At 43.1% G+C, this 21,849-nt stretch overlaps 1 protein-coding gene across 1 annotated transcript in view; it reads right to left on the reverse strand.

Moving 5' to 3' along the window:
• Positions 1-562: 562 nt before the first annotated feature.
• mmp17a (matrix metallopeptidase 17a) overlaps positions 563-21,849 on the reverse strand; it is a 172,693-nt gene continuing 151,406 nt past the window's right edge. The window contains exon 10 of the mRNA XM_072455258.1: positions 563-1,314. Coding sequence (XP_072311359.1) covers positions 989-1,314 — 326 coding nt within the window. The 3' untranslated portion in view covers positions 563-988. The remainder of the gene's footprint in view (positions 1,315-21,849) is intronic.

Below are 21,849 nucleotides of genomic sequence, written 5' to 3' on the forward strand. Positions count from 1 at the left end.
CGCTCGGTGGTGTCGCTGTGACCGACTTCCATCAACAAATGAAAAGGAAATGGTGAAGTTGTTTGATATCGACCAAAAACTGCATTGTGTGACTTATTACTCAGCGGTTTTTAGTGTGTCTCATGAAAAGCGAAGGCATTTAGTCAACAAACTGGGCGAATAAACTGCATGACGGTATAAATGCAACACAAACTACATTACGTTGGGAATAAAATAAGCTTGTGTTTAGTGTGGCCTTGCCTTGGCTGTATTGGAACAATGCTGAAATGTTAAATAGCCCTACATTTTTTAAAGTATATATCATAATAAAATGTATTGTATGTATTGTCTGAATCCCTGTGACCACAGCGCGTTCAGCCAAAAAGTGCAAAAATATTTACAAAAATAAACACATTTACAACTGCAATTCTTGTTGGGCTGACTTAACTTTGAGAGTTAAACAGGGACCAGTGTACAAGCAGTACAATTACTACAGTGTTTTGATGTATTAACCTGTGGATGCATGTCCCGGAGAGAACTAACCAAAGGAGAAAGACAAGTCTGTTTTCTTGGCTGAAAATCTGCTTTCTATCACGAAGGGGCCATAGTGTGTCCCTGAAATGTAAAGATGTTTTGGAAAATATGCATTCTCCCTGTGTTCTGTGAATTAGTTGATGAATTAGATTTGTGGCCATAGTGTTTTATCCAAATGAAAAGTACCTGCAGATAATTCTTTACACCAAGGCAGTTTATTGTCATGGTGAATTCTGTAAAAGCTTGTGTCGTGTAAAGTGAATGTTTTAGATGTGAAGGTCACGTTCTAATGATATTGCAAGGCGCTTCCAATGACCATCACATGGCATGTCAAATAAATAACCGCAAAAAAACAAGAAGCTAAAAACAGACCGATATTCATAAGGACAAATTATTCCAGTTTATCATTAGACTGGCCGTCCACCAGTGAGTCCGTCGTCCGCTCTGCTCGGCGATACAGTCCAGAGCTTTGGCATCATAGCAGCTGAGACGAGAGCGCCCGACAGAGCGTCCACAGCGGGGCCAGCAGCCAGAGGCCCGACGGCTGTGTGCGCAGCCCCAGAGGAGAGGCGCTGTCTGAGGTGCAGGAGCACACCTCGTAGCCGTTCTCGGCGTGGTCCGGATGGCCGTGCACGTTTCCTCTGCTCTCTGGGCTTTTGGGCTCTGGCTCTGGAGAGTCCGCCTGCATCTCAGTGCACAGCAGCCAGTCTTTAGCGATGAGCCGAGGGAAACCTGCCTCTGCCTCCATGTCACTGCTGGGGATGCGCCAGTACTCCTTCCCCTTGAAGAAGTACGAGGAACCTTAGAGGACACAGACAGAGAGTGTTTATAGTGACATAATGTGGACAGGGCAAGGGGAACGTTTAAAACAGCACTGAACATAACAGGTGGAGTGCAGTTTCAGACAAAATCCCATGAATGAAATACTAAGCACAGCATGGAGCAGAATCTAAGAACCACTGCATTAGTATAAGAGATATTCCTTTATTGTCCCACATGGGGAAATTTCATTGGTGCAACGCAGGTAGATACAGAGGTAGATACAGAAGAACAGATCACTTATAGGAAGTCTGAAAAACACTTTCAGTAGAAGATCTCCTATAAATAAATAAAAACTCCCATAGACAAATAAATAAATACATAAATACCATTGCATGTGATCACGACAGTAATTGCACATGAATATGTGTCACGACAGCACATAGATTGCACATGAACTTCACAGTAATTGCACATGAATTGCACATGAGTTCCAACAGCAATTGCACATATGACAGAATTGCACATCAGTATTAGGTTAGGTCAGTATTGCGAGTGTTCAGTACTAACAGTTTTTGTTATAAAGTCTGACAGCAGCAGGAAGGAAAGACCTACGGAACCTTTCCTTCACACATCGAGGGTGGATCAGTCTCTCACTGAAGCTGCTCTCCAGAGCGGAGAGAGTGTCCTGCAGGGGGCGACACTCATGGTCCAGCATAGATGTGAATCTAGCCAGGACCCTCCTGTCCCCCACCTCCTGCACAGAGTCCAGAGCACAGCCCAGGACGGAGCTGGACTTCTTGATGACTCTGTCCAGCTTCTTCCTCTCCCTCTCTGTGATGCTGCTGCTCCAGCAGGCCACACCGTACAGGAGCTGATGCCACCACAGAGTCGTAGAAGGTCTTCAGGAGTGGCCCTGTCACTCCAAAAGACGTATGAGTCCACTCTCTCAATGTCCCGTCCCTGGATGTTCACTGGTGAGGGGGCAGTGAACATCCAGTTCTAATAATGCCATGCGAATTAGAAATATATTTATTTCAAACTAATTCTATACTCTGTGTTGACTCCAGTGTCTGTGTCTGTTCATCTGGTGCAAATGATGTGTTTTCGTTACATAAATGACCATGATCTTAACATTATACAAACACAAAATCTCTGCTGCACTATGGCCAGGAGGGTTTGGTCACACAATCGACAATTTGCTCAATGTCTTCCCTCACTCCTCACCCTCACCTGTGCTGCCTACAACAATACAAAACAGTGACATTTCTATATATAAAGTACATCTGAGGGCCGGTCGTGACATGAGCTTGAGTGACACTTCAGACTTGACGTGATAAAATGAGACTTTGGACTCGACTTGGACTTGAAGGACAGGATTTGACTTGGAGCAAAGTGACTTCAGAGGACGTGACGTTTCTCCTCAAAAAAAACTCCTCCTCAGTTGAGCATTAGATGTACTTTGAGTGTTTAATTTGATAGGAAACAAACTGGCACATGTCCCATTCACCATTTGTGATCAGGGCTCTTTTTTGTGAACCTTTCAAATCATCTTAAAAGCAGAGGACTTTGAGCTGAGGACTTGACTTACTTGAGAAATGCAAAAGAACATGGCCCAACGACCCTAGAGTCCCTAGACACGTTTCTCTTTCTCTTCATCGTTTTGGCCCCTCTGTGCGCCGCTATTGCCATATAAAGCATTCTCTCTGTATTTTTGTGGGTTTACAGCCGTATTTCCCATCCATCCTCTGTATCCAACATTTACAGTGCCCAAGAACAAGGGCTAGCTAGAGGTATATTGACTTATCTTTTCCTCCTGTGTCAAAGTCTTTGCATTGCCAACACATTCGGGAGCTTTGAAGCGGGCACAGACAGTAAAGTGGCGGTTGGGGACAGGAGCCTCGCTGTGAGCTGCTTTAGAGGAGCAGAGGTGATGCTTATGATCTCACAGTGGTCTGAACTGCCTCCCCCGAGTGCCCCGCGCTAATTAGGCTCTTAGTCCCAGTTCACTGTGTACAAGAAAGCTATCAAAGCTGGAGAGCAGAGCCACCTGGAGAGAGTGAAAAGAGTGGTAAAGGATTCTGCTTATTTTAGGAAAGAGTTTAATCGCATAAGTGGGTTAACATGGGGGGGAATATATAGGGTTATAATGTAGGTTTTATAATGATATACTGCATGATCTTGTAGGTTTATTACTGTTTGTCATCGTGTTAAATGAAAAGATTCAAATGTTGTCTGGTAGAGAGAGTATCCTCTGAGTATTGTGGGCAAATAGGTTTTCAAATGGCAACTATTATGTATTATATAATATAAGTCTATAACTTGTCCAGACCGTGTGAATAATTTGTGGAGTGACTATTAAATAAAAAGTAAGTAAAGAAGAAGCGGTTGGCTCTGTAATAAAAACTTAATTTTTTTGGTGTGTGTACTGTTACACATTTCATACATTATTGCTTGAAAGGAGATTTGAGTGAAGATTTTATAGCCTTGTACTTTTTGGAGCATGAGAGCATTTGAAAAAGCAAGATTTAATTGTGTCCCAGGGCTGTGAAGTGCAGCCCAAAGGAACACACACTTGGCCCTTTTGCCTCAGGCCTGACTCTGGAACTATCCCATAAAAGCTAATGGGGACTTTTCTGTGGAATACAGAGTGTATAGTCTGGTCAAAACAGAACTAAACATTATACATCTTTTATCACACGTATATACTGTCAAGTAATGTTGATATGGGATGTTATTCTGAATTGTATGGTGCAATTACGAGAGTGTTCTTTTATCAAAAACATGTTTTTATTGTTCATGTGATTTGTTGATAGGACAAAACTAAATGAAGCTTAACATCTAAAACATGATATAGAACTGATACACACAATGCATATGTGTTGAATGTTTCATAGTATGGCATTAAACTAATCTATCATGCATTCATTCACCCCGCCTCTCCACAGATCTGACCAGCACCTTCTCCTGGTGGTGCCACCTGCACTGTTTCAATTAATATATATATTTAATACCACACTGTGGGATATCCTGGGCAAAGCAATAACATCTCCATGGAGACAAACAGCGGGGTGGACCCTCTACCAGAAATCGTATGTGATGCAACTTTAGGGCGAATTAATGGTCCTAAATTGAGCCCATTTTATTCCTAATGTGGACTTGGTTTAGTCCTGATGTAGTCCATGTTTAGGAATGTAAAAGTGTGAACACTAGGGCTGCAACAATTAATCAATTAATCAACTAATCCAGACTAGTTGACTATAAAAAATAATCCTAGTTGTATTTTGCTAATAATTCTGTCCGCTCTGGAGAGCAGCTTCAGTGAGAGACTGATCCACCCTCGCTGTGGGAGAGAGAGGTTTCACAGGTCTTTCCTTCCTGCTGCTGTCAGACTTTATAACAAACACTGTTAGTCCAGAACACTCGCAATACTGACCTAACCATGTGCAATTACTGTCGTGATCACATGCAATGGTATTTATTTATTTGCATCTTTATTATTTTTCCCCTCCATCCCTTGTTGGGAAATGGGAGGTTTTGTCTATGGGAGTTTTTATTTATAGGAGATCTTCTACTGAAAGTGTTTTTCAGACTTCCTATAAGTGATCTGTTCTTCTGTATCTACCTGCGTTGCACCAATGAAATTTCCCCATGTGGGACAATAAAGGATTATCTTATCTTATCTTATATTATCTGGACTATACAGACTCTAAAACACATACAAAAATACTCTTTTTTTGTAATACAATGTCAAAAAAGAATAAATGATTTCTGAATGTAATCAATAATACAGTAGTTTATTCGTAAATATTCTCTATCTAGAAGCTTCACCGTTTTTCTGGCTCAAAATAATCAATAGGAAAAATAATATAAATTAAAAAAATACTGACTAACATAATTGTTAGTAGTGAATACCCCCCAAATCATATGGAAAATAGTCTCAACTCATACGGCGCCTCCCTTTGGGCACAGAACTTTACATGGGGGAACCATTCATCATTTCACACACAATGATACACCGGCGTAAACAGAACAGGTGATTCAAGTCTCACACAAGGACAAAAAGACACAGATGGGAGCTAGGATCTAACCGGCAACCTTCCGGGACGGCGGACCAACGCTCAACAAATTGAGTTACTGCCCATTCCCTTTTGACCTTATTCACCCCAGTGCAATATCTTTCCAAAGAAGCATGAGTTGTGTTTGCCATTCTGACTATTTTGGCCGTGTTACGCTAAGGGAAAAGTCTAATTAGAGTTGTGTTTGGGATGCAGCGAGGCTTCAGTCCTTGAGCTGTCTGGAAGGAGTTTAACAACACCAGACACATTCATTTATTACCTGCCTCCTCACCACTAGATGCCACTAAATCACAGCTATAAAGCAAACATTCCTTCAGGCCCCGATATTAATTAGGTTGAGAAATTTGCGTTCCTGCCTGAATTATTAAACAACACCTTTTCCAGCAGATCCATCATACATCACGGATTTTCATTTTTATGCAAAAGCGTCCCATTACCGTGAATTTATAGTGGCCGCATTGTAATCAATCTATGTAATTATGGCCATTTGTTTCGCCGGTGTGTACTTGTAATGGCTGTTGATAATAGGGAAGTGTCAGCTTCACGGAGCGGAGCCAGGCGTAGCGTTCTAAAGTGTGGGTTTAAAAGTACAGGGGTTTTTCGTAACGGGTGGTGAAAGAGCAGAGGTTTTTATCGGCGCGTCTGCACACAGTCCGTAAAAAAAGAGCGCTGACGTGGCACGTATAAGTCGGACATTATCACGAAAGGATCATGTACAGGCCATAAACTTTGAAAAAAAAACTTTGAAGTAGCACATATGAACCATAGGAGTAGTGTACAGACACAAAAAATCTATCATGGGTTGAAATGACTGTATTTTCCGGAATATAAGTGGGAAAAAAGCCACAAAAAAGTGCATAATAGAGAAGAAAAAAACGTATATAAGTCGCACTGGAGTATAAGTCGCACCAGCCAAAAAAATGCATAATAGTGTAGAAAAAAACATAATAAGTTGCACTGGAGTTTGAAATGTGTTTGTATGTGTGAAAATAACAAATAATATCGCATGTAAGTTGCTCCGGAGTATAAGTATAAGTATAAATATAAGTATAAGTCGCACCCCGGCCAAAACTATGAAAAAAGGTGCGACTTATAGTTTGGGTGTCTTTGATGTTGCTAATGGCTGCGGCTGTAGCTCAGTTTTTAGTGCTCAGTGATTTGAATCCTGCTCCTGAAATACTGTGCATCCTTGGTAGAGTGGTCAGAGCCACATTAATGTGTGTGTGTGAACGCGGGAGTGGTTCCTTGATGAAAGCGCTTCGAGTGCCTTGACGGTCGAAAAGTGCTGTCTAAATGTGAACATATAGCTATTTTATATAATCAACATTGTACATTAAAACATATTTCTTTCTCTGGTCCAGGCGGATGGGATTGCGTTATGACTCAACTTACATCTTCCGTATTGCACACTTTAAAGTAATCTAAGTAAGATTTAACGTAATAATCATCCATCCCAGTAGTGTGAGGTGACTTTTATGGGTGGGCGAGTAGACTCGGGGTGGTCATCAATATTTAGTGGATAACATTTGCACGCAAAGTTGGATAAACAAAAAATGAACATGCAAAAGTGAGCTTTGAACCCGTCTCCCACGTGAAAAGCAGACACCTGCTCTCTCATAAGTACATACTGCTGAATGGATTAAATAAGATCACTTCACGATCAATTCATCACACGTTCTGTGTAAAGATGAGCGTTCTATGTTATTAAATGGCTGCCTGTGTTTCTAACTAACGTCTGATCATTAGAAACATGAACAGAGCCTTAGCTACGAACAAAGACTTAATTTAAAATACATAAAACAATGTCCATGTCAGACCCAGGCGTGCGCACACAGAAGTAACCAACGTTTTTATTTGCACTTGTCTCTGCAGCAAAAGCGTGTGTCCCTCTGCTGTTGATCCATCCATATCACTACTGATCAGGAAGGGCATCTGTGTCACTCCTTTGTCTATTCAGATCTCCGTGTGCACGTTTTAATGAACAGAGCCATGGTCAAATGCACATTCATTCACATCTCATTCAAACATAAGAGTCTGAAGCACAACAAAAACAATATCTGCAAAACACTGCCTGAAAGAGTGTAGGCGACTAAAAGACAATTCTGTTATGGGACAGTTGTTACAATCACTTTCATTTGTCTCGATGTGACGGCTGCTGCGTGCAGTGACTCCTCCCTCTCTGTACCGCATGATCAAACCCACTGAGTATTGGCTCATGTTTATGTAAATCTCATTCATAAGTCACTTTGCATGACCCTTTTATGGTGTTTTGGAGGCGTGGAGAGGGCGTGACGTGATGTGGGCTCACGTATGCAGATTCAAGCTGCAGGTGGAATCTAAAAAGCTCTTAGTGTGTGGTGGACAGCGCAGGAGTGTTTTATAAATAAGGAGTTTGCGTGGTGTAAGCCTCTGGTGGTTGCTTAAACTACACACTTGCTCAGCAAAATTTCTACACAATCATTTATAGATGAGGCCTCAGATCTGTGGAGAGACAACGCATGCTCAAAGTAAAAATACACGTTCTGAACGTTTCAATAAAAGCAACTTGAACGCCTAAAAATTGTTACAGAAATTCAGAAATCCAATGCAAACACTAAAGTCATTAATAAACTTGAGTCAAAATGGCTTAAAGGCGATATGGACGATTTTTCGGCGATTTGAGAACGCAGGCGGAAGTGCGCATGCGCACTCCCCCGTGCGGACTGATACAACACACACGTGCGTTTGTTTATTAGCGCAACGGAGCGCATCGCATCTCTCGTCTCCCGTAGATTTCTGTCCACTTCTGCGTCAGCTCGAACTGTCTTTCTCCGTCGTCATTTTGCCCCGTACACTGAGGGAACTATATTATGATAGATCCATGCGCTTAGGCACGCGGAAACGTGGGGACGAGCCTGACGCGGCTGCAGGTGAGCGGTAGGTGCGTTTTATGATTGATACGAGGCAGGACAAATGATTTATCCACGCCACGAGGAAATATGATAAAAGATTTGCTGAAAAAAATCGTCCATACCACCTTTAAGTCAAAGGTTTATGTAAAAGCAAGTCATTTTAACAAATCTATATATTAATTCACACTGTGTTGAATAAGATAATATGAGAGGAGAGACATTATGATTATTCATGTAATAAATAGGCATTGGCTCAACGTTCACGTTAATATTTAAGATGTGATTAAAATTGTATGGCCTGATCATTTCCTCCACGCGCATACGTCTTACACGGACGTTCCTGTGCAGCATTGGCATGAGATGTTGATTTATATGAGAAATAAATCTGTCATGAGACGTGACTGAAATCAGGATGTGGAACGAATAAATTCAGTGGGACTAGAACGACTTGACATGACAAATGGAGTTCAGAACAATCGAGCGCTGGAATCGGAACATCTTAATCAAACGCCTAACGCTGATTCCACGACGACACAAAACAAAGCCAACTGCAGGGTTAATGTTGTGTCTCCATTTATCTGGGAAATAACTCAACAATTAATCCACAATATCATATCAATGTTTATGTACAAATAGATCAATTATAGCATTCTTTAAAGGTCCCATAACATGCAAAATCGACTTTTCAGAGCTTTTAACCTTCTTACATTGCTATTTGTGCTTCATATATGTACCCAGAGTGTTTTTTTGATTGATTCCCGCAGTGTTTAGCTATATTACAGACTATCTCCTTTCCTCCAATCTCCAAACTGACGGGCGGTGGGGCAAGACCGCGTCATAACCACAGGCACGCGTCATCATCCCCCCTCACCCCCTTACTATTATCACAATGGTGAAGGTTTATGTGGCAGTTGATGCAGCAACCGGGACAATAAACGGAGAGAAGTTCTATCCGATACAGAAAAAACAGGAAATAAGAGCGCGATGGACATAAGATATATATAGGATATATCTATATATATAGGATATATCTATATATCTATATATCTATATATAGATATATAGATATATAGATATATAGATATATCTATATATCTATATATCTATATAGATCTATATAGATCTATATATCTATATATCTATATATAGATATATATATCTATATATATATATATCTATATATATATATATATATATATATATATATATATATCTATATATCTATATATAGATATATATATCTATATATATATATATCTATATATATATATATATATATATATATATATATATATCTATAGATCTATATATATATATATACATATATATATATATATATATATATATATATATATATATATATATATATATATATATATATATAGATCTACAGATACATCTGTTCTGCGCACGCTGTAGAATAAACAACAGATTTATTTAGTCTCAAAGTAGTGTTGATCTGAAGTTCTATCGTTTCTCACTCACTGGCGCGGAGCTGCGCAGCGCGGAGCAGACAGCTGTGGGGGACACACTACGTCACGGGTGGGCGGGGCACACACACGCTCTCTGAGACTACGTCACGGGTGGGCGGGGCACACACGCTCTCTGAGACTACGTCACGGGTGGGCGGGGCACACACGCTCTCTGAGACTACGTCACGGGTTGGGCGGGGGAGCCAGATCGCTCTTCGCAAGGGTGGGGGCGAATATCAAACCAAGCCGTTTGTATTTCCGGGTTGGTGAGGGGGTCCAAGGTCTGGGTGATATTTCTAAACTATTATGTTAAGGGTGTTGCACAACCCTTATTATTATCAATTATACACTTAGGATAGACTACGAAACTTGAAAAAAAGCATGTTATGGCACCTTTAACACAGACAAAAACTAGCACAAATTCTACTCGGTCCATTGAAACTGAAACATATTGTAAAATGGAAAAGATTAACCAAAAGTATGTATTTATTGAATATTTGTATTATTTATGTATACCAACAGTAGCACAGCTTTTAGATTTACATTGTGCTTGACAAGCTTCTCAATGCGCTAGTGTAAGACATTATTCAATCACCTTTGGTGGCTGAAACAAGTTTGTTATCATTATTCACAACTTATAGATAATTGAAATAATCGTCAAATAATTTAGTAATGAAATATCGTCCGTATCTGGACTATACACACGGAGAAAAGGTTTTCTGACTCCAGACCAAGCACTTGTTTTGTTAGTGAATAAACTCCTCCAGGATGACCTCGGCATCACTTTAACCTGAAGTGTATATTTTTTGTCAGTGGCTTTTTGTAGTTTTTATTCTAGTATAATAATACACCCTACTACAGCTACTTTCAGGTTCTCAGATGAACAAGCGGCTCCCTGCGCCAACCTGCGCCAAGAACCTCTCCAACCAACAGCAATTATTCACAAGTCTCATACAAACTTGGCCGAGGAGGGTGAAATGTCTTGTCTACAGACATAAAACCAGCATAAACCAGATAAACTCAATGCTTTTTCATACAAGAGGTTGGCTTGGTTTTGATATATCAAAACATCGCAGTTGATAGAGAATGCAAATAAAATATTTAGTGTACAGTCTATAATCTAAAGCAGGGGTGGGCAATTATTTACCTCCGAGGGCCATATTCGAATCCAGGCAAGTAGCGGAGGGCCCGCGATCAATGGTGTGGAAAAAATAAAATCTATATACATTAAATATCAAATAACATTTAACTTTTCTGTCAAACATAGGCTGTTGAATCATGTAATTTCTATTAAGGATACAAGTGCAGACAGATGTTATAAGTTATAACAGTTATAACAGTTATAAAATAGAAACTAAAATCTTTATAGGGGCCGGACTAAAACATGTCAAGGGTCACATCTTGCCCCTGGGGCCACAAATGCCCAGGTCTGGCCTAAGGGCAATACATTTTTGTTTTGTTTTTTTAAAATATTACTTGGCATGTTTGGCGGGCCGGATTATAAAGACAAACGGGCCGTAGTTTGCCCAGGTCTGATCTAAAGTATTAAAAATGACAAAAAGAATCTGAAAACGTCCTCAGATTTTCCTCAATAATACACTTTATTTGTAAATATTCTATTCTAATAATAAAATCGCAATTCTCAATGTACACCAGAAATAATCACTGAATTCATTGACAGACAGACAGACAAACAAACAAACAAACAAACGCACATAATTGTTGTAATATTTCTGTCCTTTTGTGGTTACTTTTATAGTCCATTTTGTGCGATACTTTAACCTCAACCAAGACATTACAGATAGATACAAGTATCGTCCATATCTAGTGGAAAGCGGCGCACATTGGCCCAGGTTTACTTAAGGCAGGTGCTGTGTTGTGAATACTACTTAAAATGAGCACATGCTATTTCGTGGGCAGGTTGCACTTTATTGCTCATCAGTATTATTAGTGGCAAAAACCTGTAGTTTACTGTGTGAGCAAACCAGGATGTGCAATTGTGTGTGTTCCTCGGCTGTAGATCCAGCCACATACAAGAAGTTATGATGATTAATGACCAGGGCCGCCACTAGACATTTGGATGCCTGAGGAGACTGTAAAACAAACTTCAAGTGACTATTTTCTAAGTTATTTTTTTTTATGAATTACATTTTATGAGAGAGAAAGAGAGAGAGAGAGAGAAAGATAAAGAGAGAGACACACACAGAGAGAGAGAATGAGAAAAAGATAGAGAGAGGGAGAGGGACAGAGAGAGAATGAGAGAGAGAGAGAGAAAGAGAGAGAGAGCAAGAGCGAGAGAGAGAGAGAGAGAGAGAGAGAAAGAGAGAGAGAGCGAGAGAGAGAGAGAGAGAGAGAGAGAGAAAGAGAGAGAGAGCAAGAGCGAGAGAGAGAGAGAGAGAAAGAGAGAGAGAGGGACAGAGAGAGAGAGAGAGAGAAAGACGCAGAGAGAGCGAGTGTGAGTGAGTGAGACTGTTAATGATGAAGAAGCTGTTCACTCGCCTCATAGTTAGAATAAATGAATTATATAAATGATTTCAATGATACAGCACATCAATCTAAATCCCATAGACTTTAGGGAAAGACTCTCTGTGATTAGTGTCCGTCTCCTGACAAAATGTGACCCTCAGGCTTTAGTAAAGGCAGTTTATCCAGAGACAGCGACTGCAAAAAAAATATCATTAGCATTTTCTCCTTTTTCAATATTTGCACACTTTTGGCTCCGGTTTAGCACTTGTCGAACGCTCCGTGCATCTGGGCCACTATCTTAAAAGTGAAGAGGATGGAAAGTCCCGTAAAACTCTGTCAGCCTCAGATTGTAAAACATGTTTGATTTATGCTATAATTGATCATAAAACACGATAGCCATTAGCCGCCTGTTAGCATAGAGGTCCGCTAGTCCATCTGGCTCCTCCACTTCCTGCTCCGCTTTTGTGGCTCGATTAAGACGGCAGGCGGGAGCATAAAGCCCTCGTTTATGTGCGTCCACGGGCAGCGGGTGATGACGGGGACTCGAATCGAGACTTGGCCGCTTGTCATTCGGCGGGACAATCAGCCAAAATAATACAGTCACGTAGTCGCCTCCCGCATGCCCCTCACGCCAGATTAACTAAACAATTGAGAGACGGAGACAACAAGCGGGCTTGATGGATTCCCCTGTCACTGTTCAGAGTTCAGAGGCAGAAGTGGAGAACGGAATATTAATGACTAAATGTGGAACAGTTGTGGAAATGCACTCGTAAGTGTGTGTTTACCATGACGATGAGACGTTCGGGGCAATGCGTAAAGTCAGTGAGGAAAGCATGAAAGTGTTCGAAAGGTTTGGGAAAGCAGGTAAATAAAGACGAGAGCAGATTTTTGCTGAGATGTTGTGTCGTCCTGAAATGCAGAGGTTTTAGTTGGATGCAATTTCAGCTGTTGTTAAATTTGAGGTTGAGCTTAATCCTCTTCAGTGTACTGTACATGATGCCTCACTGAAGCTTAAAATAACAACTAAAGTGTGAACTGTGTGAAGCTTTACCGGTTTGGAAAAGGTTTATTAGTCACATACGCACAGAATACAATATGTAGTGAAATCCTTATGTGCCCAACACATGCTATTTACATATTTACATCAGTGTTAACTTACGGAGGAGAATGTTATGAGCCTGATTTAGTTGTCTAAATGGGGAAACCAGCGAGACCCGCAAAGGACAACCGTGCATCACTACAGTGCATCATCTTTCTGTGTAAATATCTCATGTTACAATGTGGATACTTGTGTTACAACGTGGATACTTGTGTTACAACGTGGATACTTGTGTTACAATGTGGATACTTGTGTTACAACGTGGATACTTGTGCTACAATGTGGATACTTGTGTTACAATGTGGATACTTGTGTTACAATGTGGATACTTGTGTTACAACGTGGATACTTGTGTTACAACGTGGATACTTGTATTACAATGTGGATACTTGTGTTACAACGTGGATACTTGTGTTACAACGTGGATACTTGTGTTACAACGTGGATACTTGTGTTACAACGTGGATACTTGTGTTACAACGTGGATACTTGTGTTACAATGTGGATACTTGTGTTACAATGTGGATACTTGTGTTACAACGTGGATACTTGTGTTACAACGTGGATACTTGTGTTACAACGTGGATACTTGTGTTACAACGTGGATACTTGTGTTACAACGTGGATACTTGTGTTACAACGTGGATACTTGTGTTACAACGTGGATACTTGTGTTACAACGTGGATACTTGTGTTACAACGTGGATACTTGTGTTACAATGTGGATACTTGTGTTACAACGTGGATACTTGTGTTACAATGTGGATACTTGTGTTACAACGTGGATACTTGTGTTACAACGTGGATACTTGTGTTACAATGTGGATACTTGTGTGTGACGGAGCCAGTGCGTCTTTAACTCGTGTCGGCGCTTATTTGCTGAGCAACCGCGCGGCGTCATGCCCGCGCGCACTTTCCAACACACACTCATACATTCCCCGCTCCCCGCGTTTCCCTCTGTTTCATTCATTCGCATCAGACGCTACACACGCTTCTTTCCCCGCACTCCTCCGTCACTAATCCGCCAAGGGTGCACACTTGCGCGCGTTAGGTTAAGTCCAAGCATACACGCCAATTGTTACCTGTTTTGTCACGAAGCCGCGCTCCGCCGATGCGTCGCGTTGGGTCGAAACCGAGCCAGGACTTCCAGGAAGTTTAAATGCGCGTTGTTCGCGCCGTGGTGCTGACCATGTGACACCGGGTATTCTATGTGTTTATATTGCTTTATTTTGAACATGTGTATATAATTAATGATGTATTATGTTGTAGGAAGAGGCCACAACAGTTTATTGTCAATTTATTTGGGGTTTGAATTATATAGTTATTTTGCTCAGTGGGAGGGGCAAGTGAGGAATAAAGGGAGCCGCTCTTGGCTGGGGGGGGGAGTCTGTCTCCAACAACAGAGAAGGTAACAGTGTGAGAGAGAGAGTAAAAGAGAGAGAATTAAAAGAGAGAACGAGTTAAAGTTGAACTCATAGTTGGAACTCTGTAAATATATGTTTTTGGATTTTTGGACCTTTTTTGCTCACTGTATATATTTTGCACTGTTACACTATTTTTGCACTTTGGTTTGGCACAATAAATCCACCTGAGCACTTGAAATCTGACTTCGCCATTGTTTTGAGAGAGAGCCCCGCTACATTTGGTGTCAGAAGTGGGATATGGCAAGTCGGAAGAAAGTTTCTCGCCAACCAAAGCGCACAGGTTTGCGATCACAAGGCCGTGATCGACAGCCAGAGGGGGCAGGAGCTCCAGACCCAGTATGGGAGACAGATGAGGATGAAGAGTGGGAGCAGAAGCCCGAGCCATCATCTGAACCAGGTCAGGACATGGTGACGCTGATGAGAGATTTTCTAGCGGGACAGCAACGCCGCGAAGAGGGTTTGCTGGCCGAAGTCCGGGGACTGAGAGCCTCTTTTCCTACTGTTGTGGAGCGCGGGGCTCAACCTGCATCCCCTTCGCAGCCGACTCTTCGAAGACCTCGTCCAGCGCCAAACCTGCCTGCACATCATGAGTCGCCAACCCCTGGTGGCCAGAGATCGGTGTTCCATGGAAGCCGCATGGAGATCGATGATGCTGAGCCGCAGCGCCATGTACCGGAAGCTGAGGACAGGCCGAGACCAGAATGGAGACCTTACAATGAGCCGAAAATACCACAGTTTCAGAGTGGTGAGGACATGGAAAATTATCTGCTACGTTTTGAGCGGATAGCTAGAACCTGGAGGTGGCCAGAGGACGAGTGGGCGTGTCGTCTTGTACCCTTATTGACTGGAAAGGGACTAGAGGCCTACTCTGCTATGGATGAAGACAGAGCCCACTGTTACATGGACCTGAAAGCAGCTCTGCTTGCGAAATTTAACATTTCACCCGAAACTTACCGACAGCAGTTTCGCTCCAGCACTCTGCCGCATGATGAAAGCCCTACGGAGACCTATCATCGCCTCCGAGGACTCTATCGCCGCTGGATAAGACCGGATGAACGCTCCAAGGAGGAAATTGGTGAAGCGATCATCATGGAGCAGCTTCTGCGGGTGTTTCCCTTTGAAGTGAGGACCTGGGTGAAGGAACATGAGCCAGCCGATGGATTTACCGCTGCTAAGTTGGCCGTGCAGTATCTCAACGCTCGGAAAGGAGTATCTTCTGCCCGGTTAACCACAGCATCCCAGCGCGCACCAGCTCAACTTTTTCTACCAAGGCCTGCCAGACGTGAGACCAACCAAGACGTGTCAGGTACCATGAATTCTGCCCCAAACCAACGAGGACCTGGTAAGGAGTTTATTTGTTTTTCCTGCCAACAACCTGGGCACAAAGCCTCAGTTTGCCCTGTCCGTAAAGCTAAAGTTAGCGGAGCGTGCTATCCTCCAAGACCAGAGGCAGAGGGCACTCATGAGACAGAAAGTACTATTAAACGCTGTAAAAATGTGCTAATTAATGGCCAAGAGGTTTCTGCTTTACTGGACACTGGTAGTTTCACATCCCTTATCAAACGTAGCTCAGTGCCAGTTAGCAGCATAAACTATGGCAAAACAGTGGACATTTTGTGTGTGCACGGGGATAGCCACCTTTATCCTACTGTGGAGGTTACCATAACAGTTGCAGACCAGCCCTATCTGGTGACTGTGGGAGTAGTAGAAAACCTACCCGTGGATGCTATTCTCGGTTGGGACCTACCTTTTCTGATGGACCTGTTGTCTGGGAATGTTGACTCTGGGGGGAATAATGACTGTGGAAATGTGTCGTGTTCTGTTCTTACGCGGGCACAAGTGAAAGCCGGTGTCCAACCTCTGCCAGACTTGGACGGTAGTCTGTGTGAGGGAGGCACCAAAGGGCCAAGGAAATCCCGGCGTCAGCGACGCTTTGAAAAAGAACTGTGGTCTTTAAATCCTGAAAATTGTGATTCTTTTGTGTGGGATGTACCTGAAAATGTTTCTTTGTTGCAAAGCAATGATATTACTTTGAAAAGTCTTTTTGCTAAGGTGGGAAAAGAAACCAAAGGTTGTCTGGGTCAAGAGAAGTTTATTATTGACAATGGGGTGTTGTATATTGTTAGTGATGAATGTAAACGTATTGTTGTTCCCTTTAGCTGTAGGACCCTTGTCATGCATTTAGCACACACAGTGCCATGGTCAGGTCACCTCGGTCGCCACAAAACATTCTTGCGCGTCAGTTCTAGATTTTATTGGCCGTCCATGTATGATGACATTCACAAATATTGCGCTACATGTCCAACCTGTCAGAAAACATGTCCAGTGCGCAAGTCTGACCGTGCCTTTTTGCAGCCTCTTCCAGTTATCTCCACTCCCTTCCGAAGGATTGCGATGGACATTGTGGGGCCCCTGGTGAAGAGCAGCAGTGGACATCAGTACATCCTGGTCATCTCGGATTATGCCACCAGATTTCCAGAGGCTTTTCCGCTGAGAACCATCACTGCGCCTGCTATCCTTCGAGCGCTTGTTCAACTGTTCTCCAGAGTTGGATTACCTGATGAAATTCTCACGGACCAAGGAACCAACTTCACTTCTCGGTTAATGCACCTTTTCCAGCAGCAACTGGGCATTTCCTCCATCAAAACCACCCCGTACCACCCACAGACGGATGGACTGGTTGAGAGGTTTAACCAGACACTGATGCGGATGCTCCAGAAGTTCGTGGATGATACCGGCAAAGACTGGGACTGTTGGCTACCCTTTGTTCTGTTTGCCTATCGAGAGGTCCCACAGGCGTCAACTGGATTTTCTCCATTTGAACTGTTGTATGGCTGGGATGTTCAGGGGCCTTTGGACCTTCTACGCAAACAATGGGAGGGCCCACCAGCACGACAAAGTGACCGGAGCATTGTCAAGTTTGTACTTGAAATGCGAGAGGGACTGTCAAAGTACTTAGAGGAGGCAGAGAAGAACTTGCTAGGTGCTCAAAAAGCCCAGAAGACCTGGTACGACCGCCAAGCCCGCAGTCGTGAGTTCCAGCCTGGTCAGAAGGTGCTGCTTCTTCTGCCATCCTCAACCCATAAACTTTTAGCAAAATGGCAGGGCCCGTACACTGTCACCCGGAAGATGGGACCAGTCACCTACGAGGTCCTGCATCCAGAGAAAAAGAAGTCCAGGCAGACGTACCATGTCAACCTACTGAAGGAGTGGAGAGAGCGTCCAGTCCAAGCTCCAACAAAAGTCCTGTTGGTCAGGAAAGTAGACGATGACGAGGACGGGGAAGAGCCGGACATGGGACTGGAGGGACTGACCAACACTGCTACCCCAGTGCTGGTCCATCTTCCTCCTGAGCAAGCCACACAGCTACTCCAGACCTTCAAAGAAGTGTCTTCGCTGTTCCGTGCCAGTCCTGGAAGAACTACAGTGGTGGAACATGTCATCCGCCTGAAGGAGGGTCGCCCGATCCGACAGCGACCATATCGTGTACCACAGCAGCTTGTTGGGAAGCTCCAAGATGAGATCCAAGAAATGCTGAGACTGGGAGTCATCGAACCTTCCAAATCCGAATGGAGCAGTCCTGTAGTGATTGTTTTCAAGAAAGACGGATCACTCAGGATATGTATTGACTTTCGAAAGCTGAACTCTGTGTCTGAATTTGATGCATACCCAATGCCAAGGATTGATGACTTGCTGGAGAAGATTGGTTCCGCCAAGTACATAACCACATTGGACCTTTGCAAAGGATACTGGCAAGTGCCCCTCGAGAAGTCCTCACGGCCCTACACAGCATTTCAAACACCAACTGGACTGTTTCAGTTTACTGTGATGCCATTCGGGCTGCATGGAGCACCTGCTACGTTTCAACGTCTGATGGATCGAGTTCTCCAGGGGTGTGAGCTATTCAGCGCGGCTTATCTCGACGATGTCGTCATCTTCAGCGAGACCTGGGAGGACCATGTCCGACATCTCTCCCAAGTCCTGAAGCAGATCCAGCGAGCCGGTCTTACGCTGAATCCGGCAAAGTGTGAGTGGGCTCGGCAGGAGACACGCTACCTCGGCTATCAGATGGGTCGAGGGGAGGTGAGGCCTCAGGTTGACAAGGTCGAGGCTATCCTGAGATCTCCGAGGCCACGAACAAAGAAAGAGGTGCGTTCCTTTCTGGGGTTGGCCGGATGGTACCGACGGTTTGTGCCGCAGTTCGCAACGATTGCCACTCCGCTTACTGCACTCACCGCCAAAGGCCAGCGAAACCCAGTCGTCTGGACCGAGGACTGTGAGAATGCCTTCAACACCCTCAAAGCTCACCTGTGTTCATCACCGGTGCTGAAGAGTCCAGACTTCACCAAGCGCTTCTTGGTACAAGTGGATGCCTCCATGGTTGGCCTCGGAGCAGTCCTGACTCAGGGGGAACCTGGAGAGGAGCGTCCAATATTGTATTTGAGTCGCAAACTCCTGCCACGCGAGACCCGCTACTCTGCTGTAGAGAAAGAGGGCCTTGCAATCAAATGGGCGTTGGAGAGCTTGCGCTACTACCTGCTCGGACGTGAGTTTGATCTAGAGACTGATCATAGTGCCCTGACTTGGATCAACACTATGAAGGATCATAATAGTCGCCTGACAAGATGGTATCTCGCACTACAGCCCTTCAGATTCGCCATCCGACACCGTGCCGGCAAGATGAACATTGTTGCGGATTATTTGTCCAGGTTGCCCCACAGTGTCAACCTTCCGGAAGGGAGGGATAATGTGACGGAGCCAGTGCGTCTTTAACTCGTGTCGGCGCTTATTTGCTGAGCAACCGCGCGGCGTCATGCCCGCGCGCACTTTCCAACACACACTCATACATTCCCCGCTCCCCGCGTTTCCCTCTGTTTCATTCATTCGCATCAGACGCTACACACGCTTCTTTCCCCGCACTCCTCCGTCACTAATCCGCCAAGGGTGCACACTTGCGCGCGTTAGGTTAAGTCCAAGCATACACGCCAATTGTTACCTGTTTTGTCACGAAGCCGCGCTCCGCCGATGCGTCGCGTTGGGTCGAAACCGAGCCAGGACTTCCAGGAAGTTTAAATGCGCGTTGTTCGCGCCGTGGTGCTGACCATGTGACACCGGGTATTCTATGTGTTTATATTGCTTTATTTTGAACATGTGTATATAATTAATGATGTATTATGTTGTAGGAAGAGGCCACAACAGTTTATTGTCAATTTATTTGGGGTTTGAATTATATAGTTATTTTGCTCAGTGGGAGGGGCAAGTGAGGAATAAAGGGAGCCGCTCTTGGCTGGGGGGGGAGTCTGTCTCCAACAACAGAGAAGGTAACAGTGTGAGAGAGAGAGTAAAAGAGAGAGAATTAAAAGAGAGAACGAGTTAAAGTTGAACTCATAGTTGGAACTCTGTAAATATATGTTTTTGGATTTTTGGACCTTTTTTGCTCACTGTATATATTTTGCACTGTTACACTATTTTTGCACTTTGGTTTGGCACAATAAATCCACCTGAGCACTTGAAATCTGACTTCGCCATTGTTTTGAGAGAGAGCCCCGCTACATTGTGTTACAACGTGGATACTTGTGTTACAATGTGGATACTTGTATTACAATGTGGATACTTGTGTTACAATGTGGATACTTGTGTTACAACGTGGATATTTGTGTTACAACGTGGATACTTGTGTTACAATGTGGATACTTGTGTTACAACGTGGATACTTGTGTTACAACGTGGATACTTGTGTTACAACGTGGATACTTGTGTTACAACGTGGATACTTGTGTTACAACGTGGATACTTGTGTTACAATGTGGATACTTGTGTTACAATGTGGATACTTGTGTTACAATGTGGATACTTGTGTTACAACGTGGATACTTGTGTTACAACGTGGATACTTGTGTTACAATGTGGATACTTGTGTTACAACGTGGATACTTGTGTTACAACGTGGATACTTGTGTTACAATGTGGATACTTGTGTTACAATGTGGATACTTGTGTTACAATGTGGATACTTGTGTTACAATGTGGATACTTGTGTTACAATGTGGATACTTGTGTTACAACGTGGATACTTGTGTTACAACGTGGATACTTGTGTTACAATGTGGATACTTGTGTTACAACGTGGATACTTGTGTTACAACGTGGATACTTGTGTTACAACGTGGATACTTGTGTTACAATGTGGATACTTGTGTTACAACGTGGATACTTGTGTTACAACGTGGATACTTGTGTTACAATGTGGATACTTGTGTTACAACGTGGATACTTGTGTTACAATGTGGATACTTGTGCTACAATGTGGATACTTGTGTTACAACGTGGATACTTGTATTACAATGTGGATACTTGTGTTACAATGTGGATACTTGTATTACAATGTGGATACTTGTGTTACAATGTGGATACTTGTGTTACAATGTGGATACTTGTGTTACAATGTGGATACTTGTGTTACAATGTGGATACTTGTGTTACAACGTGGATACTTGTGTTACAACGTGGATACTTGTGTTACAACGTGGATACTTGTGTTACAACGTGGATACTTGTGTTACAATGTGGATACTTGTGTTACAATGTGGATACTTGTGTTACAACGTGGATACTTGTGTTACAACGTGGATACTTGTGTTACAATGTGGATACTTGTGTTACAACGTGGATACTTGTGTTACAACGTGGATACTTGTGTTACAACGTGGATACTTGTGCTACAATGTGGATACTTGTGTTACAACGTGGATACTTGTGTTACAACGTGGATACTCGTGTTACAACGTGGATACTCGTGTTACAACGTGGATACTCGTGTTACAACGTGGATACTCGTGTTACAACGTGGATACTCGTGTTACAACGTGGATACTCGTGTTACAATGTGGATACTTGTGTTATAACGTGGATACTCGTGTTACAACGTGGATACTTGTGTTATAACGTGGATACTTGTGTTATAACGTGGATACTCGTGTTACAACGTGGATACTCGTGTTACAACGTGGATACTTGTGTTACAACGTGGATACTTGTGTTACAATGTGGATACTTGTGTTACAACGTGGATACTTGTGTTACAATGTGGATACTTGTGTTACAACGTGGATACTTCTGTTATAACGTGGATACTTGTATTACAAT

This window comes from Eucyclogobius newberryi, unplaced genomic scaffold, assembly GCF_026437365.1.
Source record: "Eucyclogobius newberryi isolate DKJ021-1_F unplaced genomic scaffold, fEucNew1.0.hap1 SCAF_2, whole genome shotgun sequence".
NCBI lineage: Eukaryota > Metazoa > Chordata > Actinopteri > Gobiiformes > Gobiidae > Eucyclogobius > Eucyclogobius newberryi.